The sequence below is a fragment of the Odontesthes bonariensis genome, chromosome 22 (assembly GCF_027942865.1).
Source record: "Odontesthes bonariensis isolate fOdoBon6 chromosome 22, fOdoBon6.hap1, whole genome shotgun sequence".
Classification (NCBI taxonomy): Eukaryota; Metazoa; Chordata; class Actinopteri; order Atheriniformes; family Atherinopsidae; genus Odontesthes; species Odontesthes bonariensis.
Genome location: NC_134527.1, coordinates 100,014 through 114,008, shown reverse-complemented (window position 1 = coordinate 114,008; position 13,995 = coordinate 100,014). Strand labels below are relative to the sequence as shown.

General features: G+C 53.2%; 1 protein-coding gene across 3 annotated transcripts in view; it reads right to left on the bottom strand.

Annotated features, from left to right (window-relative positions):
* Positions 1 to 554: 554 nt before the first annotated feature.
* Positions 555 to 13,995, bottom strand: part of apc (APC regulator of WNT signaling pathway) — a 37,631-nt gene continuing 24,190 nt past the window's right edge. For all 3 annotated transcript variants that reach the window (XM_075456389.1, XM_075456391.1, XM_075456390.1), the window contains exons 15-17: positions 13,243 to 13,457; positions 8,200 to 11,230; positions 555 to 2,835 (exon numbers count right to left, since the gene is read on the bottom strand). In XM_075456389.1, the coding sequence (XP_075312504.1) occupies positions 991 to 2,835; positions 8,200 to 11,230; positions 13,243 to 13,457 (5,091 nt within the window). In that variant the 3' untranslated portion in view covers positions 555 to 990. The remainder of the gene's footprint in view (positions 2,836 to 8,199; positions 11,231 to 13,242; positions 13,458 to 13,995) is intronic.

The window sequence follows — 13,995 nt, the reverse complement described above, 5'->3', positions numbered from 1 at the left end:
TGCAGGATGTAGTATGTAGCATGCAGGATGCAGTATGTAGCATGTAGCATGCAGTATGTAGTATGTAGCATGTAGCATGCAGTATGTAGCATGTAGCATGCAGTATGTAGTATGCAGTATGTAGTATGTAGCATGCAGTATGCAGTATGTAGTATGTAGTATGCAGGATGTAGTATGTAGCATGCAGGATGCAGTATGTAGCATGTAGCATGCAGTATGTAGCATGCAGTATGTAGTATAAAGTATTTAGTAGGCAGTATGCAGTATGTAGCATGTAGCATGCAGTATGTAGCATGCAGTATGCAGTATGTAGTATAAAGTATTTAGTAGGCAGTATGCAGTATGAAGCATGCAGTATGTAGTAGGCGCTTTCGAACAAAGCCCTGGTTACCGTTGTCCTGGTTCCTAACTGGTTTTGGTTCCTAACTGGTTCTGGTTCCTAACTGGTTCTGGTTCCGGTTCCTAACTGGTTCTGGTTCCTAACTGGTTCTGGTTCCTAACTGGTTCTGGTTCTGTCCCTTTGGGGCCTCCGTACAATAATAAAAACACAGGAAGCAGCTCGAGTTCAACTTTATTGATCATCTGACATTTGGCAAAAATCATGTTTAAATTATGTGCTTCAGGTTTTACAGCAATAACTTACGCTTTACAGTGTTATCAGTTTCCATGGCAACAGAGCAGGAAAGTCACAGGAGGAGGGAGGTTCTGAACAAACCCGCTGGTTCTGGTTAAAGGTTCTGGTTAAAGGAACCAGACGGCGGGTCGGTTTGTTCAGAACCAAACTCCATTAAAAAAGAGCTCAGAGGCTACAGCTAACAGCATCATCAGGTTACCATGGTGACGTGGTTATGAGGGCGGGGCCATGCAGGGGGCGGAGCTAAGCGCTACAGATCATTTTAGTGGTATAAAAACATAAAAAGTTTGTTTTAGAGTTTTCTCAGGTGGGGGCGGAGCTTAAATACACACTTCCTGTCTCCGTGAGTCCCAACTTCACACCGAGGTCACGATGTACGAGCCGCGCTCGCCGCCGCCGCCCTCGCCGGCCTTGGGCTCCCTCTTCTTGGTGACCGGCGTGGGGATGAGCGAAGGTCGGGTCGGGGTGGTGGACGTGCTGGTGGCGGGTGGCGTGGGGGCGGAGCTGACGTCGGCGCCGCCCTTCCTCGGGCTCGGCGTGTAGTTGAAGGGGCTGACGCGGGCCGCCACGGCGCCGCTGCGCTGCTGACCGCGCTGCTGCGGCGGCGGCTTGTCGTCCAGGCTCTCGCAGCTCCGCCGCAGGTTGAGGTTGGAGGAGGACGAGGACGAGGAGGAGGAGGACGGGATCCTGGAGGCGGAGCCGTCGATGACGGGCGGGGCGTTGGCGGCGGTGGGCGAGCGCGAGGAGCACGAGGACGGCGAGCGCGGGTTGTTAACGGGACAGTCCTCCAGGCGGACCCACACGTCCTCCGACCGGCCGGCAGACGAGTCGCCGCCGCCGCTCTTGGCCTTGCGCCACGTCCCCTTGGACCTGGCGGCGCCCTCCTCCTCGGCCCGCCCCTTCTCGCTGGACTCCGATGACGCCGACAGCACCGACGACGAACTTCCCGACCGCTTCCAGGTGCCGACGCGCGGCAGAGACGTGGAGTGTTTCCCGCCGCCCGCCGCGGCGGCGCCGCTGTTCTCCCGCTTCCAGGTGCCGGTGCGGCTGAGGCGGGACGACGCCACTTCCTGCGGGCGCGACGGGCTCTCGGAGTGCGAGCGGCTGACCTCGTGCCGCCTGCTCGCCGCGGGCAGCGGCGTGTCGGGGCTGGATGGCAACTCAGCGGCCGCCGCCGACTCCTCCAGTTTCCTCTTCAGCGTGGGACTTGGCGCCTCCTTGATGAAGGTCGACTGGCGAACGAGCGCCGGCTTCTCAGGCTCCGCCTTCGGCTTCTTGGCGGCAGAGCCGCCGACCCTGGAGGCCGACTCGCTCCTCGGGATGCCGCCGCCGCTCTTCGGCACGCCGCTGGGCTTGGCGGGCCTGGAGGAGGAGGAGGATGATGATGATGGAGACGCAGTGCGCGGCAGCTGAGAAACCTTCCCTCCCTTCTGACTGGCTGAGGCGGAGCGGGAGGGGGTGGAGTCTCGAGAGGACCCGCCCCCTCGGTCAGCGCCGTCCCCGCCTCCTGGGGCTTTGGCCATGCCGGCGCCGCGGGGCTTGCTCCGCCCCCTGGCGGCCGGCTCCGCCCGCGGCTTACCCGTGATCAGACTCCTGTACACCTTCTTCCCGCCCCGCAGCGCCTTGTCCTCCTCCTCGTCCTCGTCCTCCTTCTTCTTCTTGGCCTCCAGCGTGCTGCGCTCGCCGGGCTTCAGGATCCTCGCTCCACGCCGCGCTTCGTCCCCCTCCTCCTCTGCGTTGCGATTGGCTGCCGGCAGGTGGAAGGGCGAGCCCACGGACTTCAGAGACAGGACGGAGTCGGAGTCGGAGGACGGCTGGCGGGACAGCGAGGAGGCGGCGGCGGCGTTAAGGCTGCTGACGATGGAGTTGGCGCCCTCCTGGATGGCCTTCCAATCAAAGGACTCCGAGTCGGGGGAGGCGGGGCTTTTGGGCGCCTCTGAGGGTTCCTCCTCATCCAGGATACAGTCGTCGGCGTTGGGCGCGGAGTTCGGCGCGGAGTTGGGCGCGGCGATGGCGGCGGCGGCCTTCTTCTTCTTCTTGGGCATGGCGGAGCTGATGCACTCCTGCAGAAGGTCGTCCTCAGAGTCGATGCTCAGCGAGCTCAGAGACGAGTTCCGGGAGAAACAGACGGGCGTGTCCTCCACGTGGAACGCTTTGGGGGCGTAGCCACTGGGGCCCGGGGGGCGGGGCTTAGACTCCACCTGGGACAGAGAGCAGGTGTTATTCCCTGAGATTCACCTGTAACCCAATCACAGGACAGCAAACTATGATGTCATCATGACGTGATCAGACTGAAGGACCCGTTTGTTCTGACTTGTCCTGACTTGTCCTGACTGACCCGTTTGTCCTGACTTGTCCTGACTGACCCGTTTGTTCTGACTTGTCCTGACTTGTTCTGACTGACCCGTTTGTCCTGACTTGTCCTGACTGACCCGTTTGTTCTGACTTGTTCTGACTTGTTCTGACTTGTCCTGACTTGTTCTGACTAACCCGTTTGTTCTGACTTGTCCTGACTTGTTCTGACTAACCCGTTTGTTCTGACTTGTCCTGACTTGTTCTGACTGACCCGTTTGTTCTGACTTGTCCTGACTTGTTCTGACTGACCCATTTGTTCTGACTTGTTCTAACTTGTTCTGACTTGTTCTAACTTGTTCTGACTTGTCCTGACTAACCCGTTTGTACTGACTTGTTCTAACTTGTCCTGACTTGTTCTGACTTGTCCTGACTAACCCGTTTGTACTGACTTGTTCTAACTTGTTCTAACTTGTCCTGACTTGTCCTGACTAACCCGTTTGTACTGACTTGTTCTAACTTGTCCTGACTTGTCCTGACTAACCCGTTTGTACTGACTTGTTCTAACTTGTCCTGACTTGTTCTGACTAACCCGTTTGTTCTGACTTGTCCTGACTTGTTCTGACTGACCCGTTTGTACTGACTTGTTCTAACTTGTCCTGACTTGTTCTGACTAACCCGTTTGTTCTGACTTGTCCTGACTTGTTCTGACTGACCCGTTTGTACTGACTTGTTCTAACTTGTCCTGACTTGTTCAGACTTGTCCTGACTAACCCGTTTGTACTGACTTGTTCTAACTTGTCCTGACTTGTTCTGACTAACCCGTTTGTTCTGACTTGTCCTGACTTGTTCTGACTTGTTCTGACTAACCCGTTTGTTCTGACTTGTCCTGACTTGTTCTGACTGACCCGTTTGTTCTGACTTGTTCTGACTTGTCCTGACTTGTTCTGACTAACCCGTTTGTTCTGACTTGTCCTGACTTGTTCTGACTAACCTGTTTGTCCTGACTTGTTCTGACTGACCCGTTTGTCCTGACTTGTTCTGACTTGTTCTGACTAACCTGTTTGTCCTGACTTGTCCTGACTTGTTCTGACTTGTTCTGACTAACCCGTTTGTCCTGACTTGTTCTGACTTGTCCTGACTGACCCGTTTGTTCTGACTTGTTCTGACTTGTTCTGACTAACCCGTTTGTTCTGACTTGTCCTGACTTGTTCTGACTAACCCGTTTGTTCTGACTTGTTCTAACTTGTCCTGACTTGTTCTGACTTGTCCTGACTAACCCGTTTGTTCTGACTTGTTCTAACTTGTCCTGACTTGTTCTGACTAACCCGTTTGTTCTGACTTGTCCTGACTTGTTCTGACTTGTTCTGACTTGTCCTGACTAACCCGTTTGTACTGACTTGTTCTAACTTGTCCTGACTTGTTCTGACTTGTCCTGACTAACCCGTTTGTACTGACTTGTTCTAACTTGTCCTGACTTGTTCTGACTGACCCGTTTGTTCTGACTTGTTCTAACTTGTTCTGATTTGTCCTGACTAACCCGTTTCTTCTGACTTGTCCTGACTTGTTCTGACTTGTTCTGACTAACCTGTTTGTTCTGACTTGTCCTGACTTGTTCTGACTTGTTCTGACTGACCCGTTTGTCCTGACTTGTCCTGACTTGTTCTGACTGACCCGTTTGTCCTGACTTGTTCTGACTTGTCCTGACTGACCCGTTTGTTCTGACTTGTTCTGACTTGTCCTGACTGACCCGTTTGTTCTGACTTGTCCTGACTTGTCCTGACTTGTTCTGACTGACCCGTTTGTCCTGACTTGTTCTGACTTGTCCTGACTGACCCGTTTGTTCTGACTTGTCCTGACTTGTTCTGACTAACCCGTTTGTTCTGACTTGTCCTGACTTGTTCTGACTGACCCGTTTGTTCTGACTTGTTCTGACTTGTCCTGACTTGTTCTGACTAACCCGTTTGTTCTGACTTGTCCTGACTTGTTCTGACTTGTTCTGACTTGTTCTGACTAACCTGTTTGTTCTGACTTGTCCTGACTTGTTCTGACTTGTTCTGACTAACCCGTTTGTCCTGACTTGTTCTGACTTGTTCTGACTAACCCGTTTGTTCTGACTTGTCCTGACTTGTTCTGACTAACCTGTTTGTTCTGACTTGTCCTGACTGACCCGTTTGTTCTGACTTGTCCTGACTGACTGACTTGTTCTGACTAACCCGTTTGTTCTGACTTGTCCTGACTTGTTCTGACTGACCCGTTTGTTCTGACTTGTTCTGACTTGTTCTGACTAACCCGTTTGTTCTGACTTGTCCTGACTTGTTCTGACTGACCCGTTTGTTCTGACTTGTTCTAACTTGTTCTGATTTGTCCTGACTAACCCGTTTGTTCTGACTTGTCCTGACTTGTTCTGACTTGTTCTGACTGACCCGTTTGTCCTGACTTGTTCTGACTTGTTCTGACTAACCCGTTTGTTCTGACTTGTCCTGACTTGTTCTGACTGACCCGTTTGTTCTGACTTGTCCTGACTTGTTCTGACTAACCCGTTTGTTCTGACTTGTCCTGACTTGTTCTGACTGACCCGTTTGTTCTGACTTGTTCTGACTTGTTCTGACTAACCCGTTTGTTCTGACTTGTCCTGACTTGTTCTGACTGACCCGTTTGTTCTGACTTGTTCTAACTTGTTCTGATTTGTCCTGACTAACCCGTTTGTTCTGACTTGTCCTGACTTGTTCTGACTTGTTCTGACTGACCCGTTTGTCCTGACTTGTTCTGACTTGTTCTGACTAACCCGTTTGTTCTGACTTGTCCTGACTTGTTCTGACTGACCCGTTTGTTCTGACTTGTCCTGACTTGTTCTGACTAACCCGTTTGTTCTGACTTGTCCTGACTTGTTCTGACTAACCCGTTTGTCCTGACTTGTTCTGACTTGTTCTGACTGACCCGTTTGTCCTGACTTGTTCTGACTTGTTCTGACTAACCCGTTTGTTCTGACTTGTCCTGACTTGTTCTGACTAACCCGTTTGTTCTGACTTGTTCTGACTTGTCCTGACTTATTCTGACTAACCCGTTTGTTCTGACTTGTCCTGACTTGTTCTGACTGACCCGTTTGTTCTGACTTGTTCTAACTTGTTCTGACTAACCCGTTTGTCCTGACTTGTTCTGACTTGTTCTGACTAACCCGTTTGTTCTGACTTGTTCTAACTTGTCCTGACTAACCCGTTTGTCCTGACTTGTTCTGACTTATTCTGACTAACCCGTTTGTTCTGACTTGTCCTGACTTGTTCTGACTAACCCGTTTGTCCTGACTTGTTCTGACTTGTTCTGACTAACCCGTTTGTCCTGACTTGTTCTGACTTGTTCTGACTAACCCGTTTGTTCTGACTTGTTCTAACTTGTCCTGACTTATTCTGACTAACCCGTTTGTTCTGACTTGTCCTGACTTGTTCTGACTGACCCGTTTGTTCTGACTTGTTCTAACTTGTTCTGATTTGTCCTGACTAACCCGTTTGTTCTGACTTGTCCTGACTTGTTCTGACTAACCCGTTTGTTCTGACTTGTCCTGACTTGTTCTGACTAACCCGTTTGTTCTGACTTGTCCTGACTTGTTCTGACTAACCCGTTTGTTCTGACTTGTCCTGACTTGTTCTGACTTGTTCTGACTAACCTGTTTGTTCTGACTTGTCCTGACTTGTTCTGACTTGTCCTGACTGACCCGTTTGTCCTGACTTGTTCTGACTTGTCCTGACTCACCCGTTTGTACTGACTTGTCCTGACTTGTTCTGACTTGTTCTGACTAACCTGTTTGTTCTGACTTGTCCTGACTTGTTCTGACTTGTCCTGACTGACCCGTTTGTCCTGACTTGTTCTAACTTGTCCTGACTTGTTCTGACTAATCCGTTTGTTCTGACTTGTCCTGACTTGTTCTGACTGACCCGTTTGTTCTGACTTGTTCTGACTTGTCCTGACTTGTTCTGACTAACCCGTTTGTTCTGACTTGTCCTGACTTGTTCTGACTTGTCCTGACTTGTTCTGACTAACCTGTTTGTTCTGACTTGTCCTGACTTGTTCTGACTGACCCGTTTGTCCTGACTTGTCCTGACTTGTTCTGACTTGTTCTGACTAACCTGTTTGTCCTGACTTGTCCTGACTTGTTCTGACTTGTTCTGACTAACCCGTTTGTCCTGACTTGTTCTGACTTGTCCTGACTGACCCGTTTGTTCTGACTTGTTCTGACTTGTTCTGACTAACCCGTTTGTTCTGACTTGTCCTGACTTGTTCTGACTAACCCGTTTGTTCTGACTTGTCCTGACTTGTTCTGACTTGTCCTGACTTGTTCTGACTTGTTCTGACTAACCTGTTTGTTCTGACTTGTCCTGACTTGTCCTGACTGACCCGTTTGTTCTGACTTGTCCTGACTGACTGACTTGTTCTGACTAACCCGTTTGTCCTGACTTGTCCTGACTTGTTCTGACTGACCCGTTTGTTCTGACTTGTTCTGACTTGTTCTGACTAACCCGTTTGTTCTGACTTGTCCTGACTTGTTCTGACTGACCCGTTTGTTCTGACTTGTTCTAACTTGTTCTGATTTGTCCTGACTAACCCGTTTGTTCTGACTTGTCCTGACTTGTTCTGACTTGTTCTGACTAACCCGTTTGTTCTGACTTGTCCTGACTTGTTCTGACTTGTTCTGACTAACCCGTTTGTTCTGACTTGTCCTGACTTGTCCTGACTTGTTCTGACTAACCCGTTTGTTCTGACTTGTCCTGACTTGTTCTGACTTGTCCTGACTTGTTCTGACTAACCTGTTTGTTCTGACTTGTCCTGACTTGTTCTGACTGACCCGTTTGTCCTGACTTGTCCTGACTTGTTCTGACTGACCCGTTTGTCCTGACTTGTTCTGACTGACCCGTTTGTTCTGACTTGTTCTAACTTGTTCTGATTTGTCCTGACTAACCCGTTTGTTCTGACTTGTCCTGACTTGTTCTGACTAACCCGTTTGTTCTGACTTGTCCTGACTTGTTCTGACTAACCCGTTTGTTCTGACTTGTCCTGACTTGTTCTGACTTGTTCTGACTAACCTGTTTGTTCTGACTTGTCCTGACTTGTTCTGACTTGTCCTGACTGACCTGTTTGTCCTGACTTGTTCTGACTTGTCCTGACTTGTTCTGACTTGTCCTGACTGACCCGTTTGTTCTGACTTGTTCTGACTTGTTCTGACTGACCCGTTTGTTCTGACTTGTCCTGACTGACTTGTCCTTTGACCCTGTCCTCACCTCAGCAGCAGGAGCCTTTTCTGCCGCCTGGCCTCCATCTTGCTGCTCCGGCGCCGGCGGCGGGGCGAACTCCTTGTTGTTGTTCTCCTGGTCGATGTCGCTCAGCGAGCTCAGCGACGGGTTCCGGGAGAAGCAGACGGGCGTGTCCTCCATGGCGAACTTCTGCCTCTCGTCCTCCATGGCGAACTTCTGCCTCTCGTCCTCCATGGCGAACTTCTGCCTCTCGTCCTCCATGGCGAACTTCTGCCTCTCGTCCTCCATGGCGAACTTCTGCCTCTCGTCCTCCATGGCGAACTTCTGCTTCTCGTCGCTCGCCGTCTGATTGGTCGCGGTTTTGGTTCGTGGGAGCACGGCGGCCGTCTGCTGCTTCCTCTTCCTGCCTTCTTCCTCTTTAGTCTTCTTCTCTTCGTCCTTCTCGCCGACGACGTCATCCTCGTCGAAGTCGAGCGAGCTGAGCGAGTCGTTGCGTGAGAAGCAGCACGGCGTGCCCTCAATGGGCGTGTAGTGGCGTGGAGAATCGAAGGCGAATCCCGGCTTGGCTTTGGCGGCCGTGATGCTGCCGTACGCCGCCCGCTGAGGCATTGGTTTCACCGGAGACGTCGGCTTCTTCTTCTGCTGCTGCGGGCCCAGAGGAGGCGGGACTGAGGGCGGGCCGGGAGCGGAAAGGGGTGGAGCCGGGAGCTGCTCGCCGTGGGCCGCCGCTCTGACTGGTTTCCTGGGTTTGGCTTTGGGCATAGCGGCGTTGATGCACTCGGCCAGGATGTCGTCCCCGTTCTCGCCCTCGGGGAATCCGGCTCGCCTTCTTGGGGCAGATGGGGGCGGGGCCACAGGCGCTGCCTCCTCGTTGGGCGGCGAGTCGATGGTGAGGTCACTGAGCGAGGTGGCGGTGGAGAAGTTGAGCGGCGTTCCCTCCACGCAGTAAACTCTGGGCATGTCTTCCTGCGGCGGCGGCGCGTCCTTCCTCTGCGGCGGCGGCGGGCGGCTCTGAGGGGGGAGGAGCTTGTAGACAGGAAGCTGGCTGGGCTTCCGTGGCGCCGCCGGCGGCGGCTTCTTTGGTTTCTGGGAAGACTTGGGCATCGCCATGTTGATGCATGCCTCCAAGATCTCGTTGTCATCGTCGTCCGACTCGTCGAGGCCCGGCTTGGACTCCTCCTTCCTCGCCGCGCCGCCGTCCTCCTCGTCCTTCTTCGTCATCTCGGCTGCGATGTACGGCTCGTCCACACTGAGCGCGCTCAGGCTGGAGGCACGGGAGAAGCCGTGCGGCGTGCTCTCCGTGGCGAAGTGCAGCAGCACGTCCACGCCGCTCTCCTCCTCCTTCCCCTTCTCCTTCTCCTGGGACTTGGGGGCCGGCGGCGGCGGCGGCGTCTTGGCGCGGCTCGGCGGCATCGTCTGACCCGGGCTGTCGGGGAGGTCGCTGGGGCTGACCACGCCGCTGGGCTCGCCGCTGCACGGCTCGCTGGAGCGCACGGAGCTGGCGATGGAGGAGGTGGAGAAGCTGTCCAGCGAGCTGACGGAGGTGCAGCGGCTGAACATCAGCGGCGTCTCCTGGGCGTACGGCTGCTCCGGCGGGCTCTTCGGCGTCCTGGCGCCCGATGAGGTCACGTGGTGGTGATGGTGGTGCGAGTGGCCGTGGTGGTGATGGTGTCCTCGCCGTCCTCGGGTGGAGGGAGCGGCGGCCGTCTGACTCTCGGCCTCCTTCTGCCGCCGCCGCCGCTGCTGCTCGTCCTTCTCGCTGACGGGAAGGGTCGGGTATTCGCCGGCGCCGCCGCCTTTCCTCTTCTTCCCGATGACATCACCGTCCTCCTCATCTTCCGACGACAGCGAGGACAGCGAGCTGCCTCTGGAGAAGCAGATGGGCGTGTCCTCCACGCAGTACGTCTGCGTGGACTCCTGGTTGCTCTTCGCCGCGGTGCGTCCGGTGGGAGGAGCTAGGGGGCGGAGCTTGTTGGCCGAGGACGGCGCAGGAGTCTCCTCCGACTTGAACGGTTTGTGGACGGCGTCGCCGCCGTATTTCAGGCTGTAGTCGATGGGCTGCTCGGGGGCGGAGTCGCTGCCGTAGCTCGATGTTCCCGTGACAGCGCCATAGTGCGGCGGCGGCCCCGACGCCATGCGGCCGCTCTTCGGCCCAGATTCAGCGGCGTCGCTCCGCCGCAGCCGGCCGTCCTGCTCGGAGTCCTCGTCGCTGTCGATGGCGCCGCGGTGGCTCGGGCTCTGCCGCCCGGAGTTCAGCTGCTCGTCCGAGTACTTCAGGCTGTAGTTGATGGGCGTGTCCAGCTCGGCGCCGTCGTCGTCCGCCATGTGGTTGGCGCTGCGGATCTTGTGAGCCAGGTCGGCCGGGTACTTCCTGTACACGCAGCACTTGTTGGCGCCGCTCTCGTCGGAGGAGTAGAACGGCTCAGCCGACGGCTTGGTTTTGCCACGGTTGCCGTAGCCGTCGGCGCTCGTCACGCTGTTCAGGCTGTCGCTGGACGCCCGCACGCTGGGCGGGAACACCGAGCGGGCGTACGGCGCCTCCTCGCCCGTCCTCTTCGACCCGTCTCCGTTCTTCGGGCTGGACAGCACCGGCGTGTTGGTGTACGAGCGCGCTGCGCCGCCTCCTCCGGCGCCGGCGCCGTTGCAGCCCCGCCCCTTCCTGTGCGCCGCTTTGGGGCTCAAGTTGTCGATGTTGTCGAAGGTTTCCGACAGGTGTTGTGCGTCCAGCTCCTCAAACAAAGCCTTCTGTTTTCGGGCGTGCAGCGAGGGGGCGCCGGCGCCGGGTGACACCACGCTGGCGTCTTTGTAGCGCGCCGGCCGGTTGGCCATCAGGTTGCGCAGGGCGGCGGCGCTGCCCATGGCGATCATCTTGTGGCGGGAGTGGATCAGATTGCGCAGCATGCCCACGGCGCCCAGCTCCCACAGCGCCTCCTGGTCTCTGGCGTCGCGGGCCGACAGGTTCCAGAGCGTCCCGCAGGCGTTGGACACGATGGTCAGACTGTGAGACTTCAGGTGCTGCAGCAGCGTCGGCAGGCAGCCGTGTTCCCGCAGCATCTGCCTGCAAGACAACACACAGGGCGTCCAGACAACGCACAGGGCGTCAAGACAACAGGTACAGGTAGGGTGGCAGAGAGAGCGTTACACTCTTCTATAGGTACACACACACCCAAACACACTTCTATAGGTACACACACACACCCAAACACACATCTATAGTTACACACACACACCCAAACACACATCTATAGTTACACACACACATCTATAGGTACACACACACACCCAAACACACTTCTATAGGTACACACACACCCAAACACACTTCTATAGGTACACACACACACCCAAACACACATCTATAGTTACACACACACATCTATAGGTACACACACACCCAAACACACATCTATAGGTACACACACACACCCAAACACACTTCTATAGGTACACACACACCCAAACACACATCTATAGGTACACACACACACCCAAACACACTTCTATAGGTACACACACACACCCAAACACACATCTATAGGTACACACACACCCAAACACACATCTATAGGTACACACACACACCCAAACACACTTCTATAGGTACACACACACACCCAAACACACATCTATAGTTACACACACACATCTATAGGTACACACACACACCCAAACACACTTCTATAGTTACACACACACATCTATAGGTACACACACACACCCAAACACACATCTATAGTTACACACACACCTCTATAGGTACACACACACCCAAACACACATCTATAGGTACACACACACACCCAAACACACTTCTATAGGTACACACACACACCCAAACACACATCTATAGTTACACACACACATCTATAGGTACACACACACACCCAAACACACTTCTATAGTTACACACACACATCTATAGGTACACACACACCCAAACACACTTCTATAGGTACACACACACACCCAAACACACATCTATAGTTACACACACACATCTATAGGTACACACACACACCCAAACACACTTCTATAGGTACACACACACACACCCAAACACACATCTATAGTTACACACACACATCTATAGGTACACACACACACCCAAACACACATCTATAGTTACACACACACATCTATAGGTACACACACACACCCAAACACACATCTATAGGTACACACACACACACTTCTATAGGTACACACACACACACACACACCTATAGGTACACACACACACACACTTCTATAGGTACACACACACACCCAAACACACATCTATAGTTACACACACACACTTCTATAGGTACACACACACACACTTCTATAGGTACACACACACACCCAAACACACATCTATAGTTACACACACACATCTATAGTTACACACACACATCTATAGGTACACACACACACACACACCCAAACACACTTCTATAGGTACACACACACACCCAAACACACATCTATAGTTACACACACACACATCTATAGGTACACACACACACACACACCCAAACACACTTCTATAGGTACACACACACACCCAAACACACTTCTATAGTTACACACACACATCTATAGGTACACACACACACACACACTTCTATAGGTACACATACACCCAAACACACATCTATAGGTACACACACACACACACACACACTTCTATATGTACACACACACACACACCCAAACACACTTCTATAGTTACACACACACATCTATAGGTACACACACACACACACACACCCAAACACACTTCTATAGGCACACACACACATACACACACACTTCTATAGTTACACACACATCTATAGGTACACACACACCCCCAAACACACTTCTATAGTTACACACACACATCTATAGGTACACACACACACACACACCCAAACACACTTCTATAGGTACACACACACCCAAACACACTTCTATAGGTACACACACACACACACACACCCAAACACACATCTATAGGTACACACACACACACACACCCAAACACACTTCTATAGGTACACACACACACACACGCTTGTGTGCCGACTGTCTGCTGACGGCGCTCACCTGTGCGCCTCGTTGGTGGCGATGAGGCTCGACACGTTTCGGAGGATCCCACCGCCACTCTCGATGATGGCGAGCGTGTTGGTGTGGCTGCGATGCGTCAGCGTTCCGACCAGAAACGCCAGCGCCCCGTCCACGGCGCAGATGTCCGCCTTGTTCTCCGTGCAGTGCGCCGACAGGTTCCAGAGAGCGCTCAGCACCGACTTCAGGGTGGACTCCTGCAACAGGGGAGGAGCGTGATCAGTGCAGACCTGAGATCATGTGACGAACACGTGATGAACATGATGTACACGTGACAAACATGATGTACAGGTGACGAACATGCGATGAACATGATGAACACGTGACGAACACGTGATGAACACGTGATGAACACGTGACGAACACGTGATGAACACCTGCTTGAACACGTGACGAACATGTGACGAACACGTGACGAACACGTGACGAACACGTGATGAACACGTGATGAACACGTGACGAACACCTGCTTGAACACGTGATGAACACGTGATGAACACGTGACGAACACGTGACGAACACGTGACGAACACGTGACGAACACGTGACGAACACGTGACGAACACGTGACGAACACGTGATGAACACGTGACGAACACGTGATGAACACGTGACGAACACCTGCTTGAACACGTGACAAACACCTGCTTGAACACGTGACGAACACGTGACGAACACGTGACGAACACGTGATGAACACGTGACGAACACGTGATGAACACGTGATGAACACGT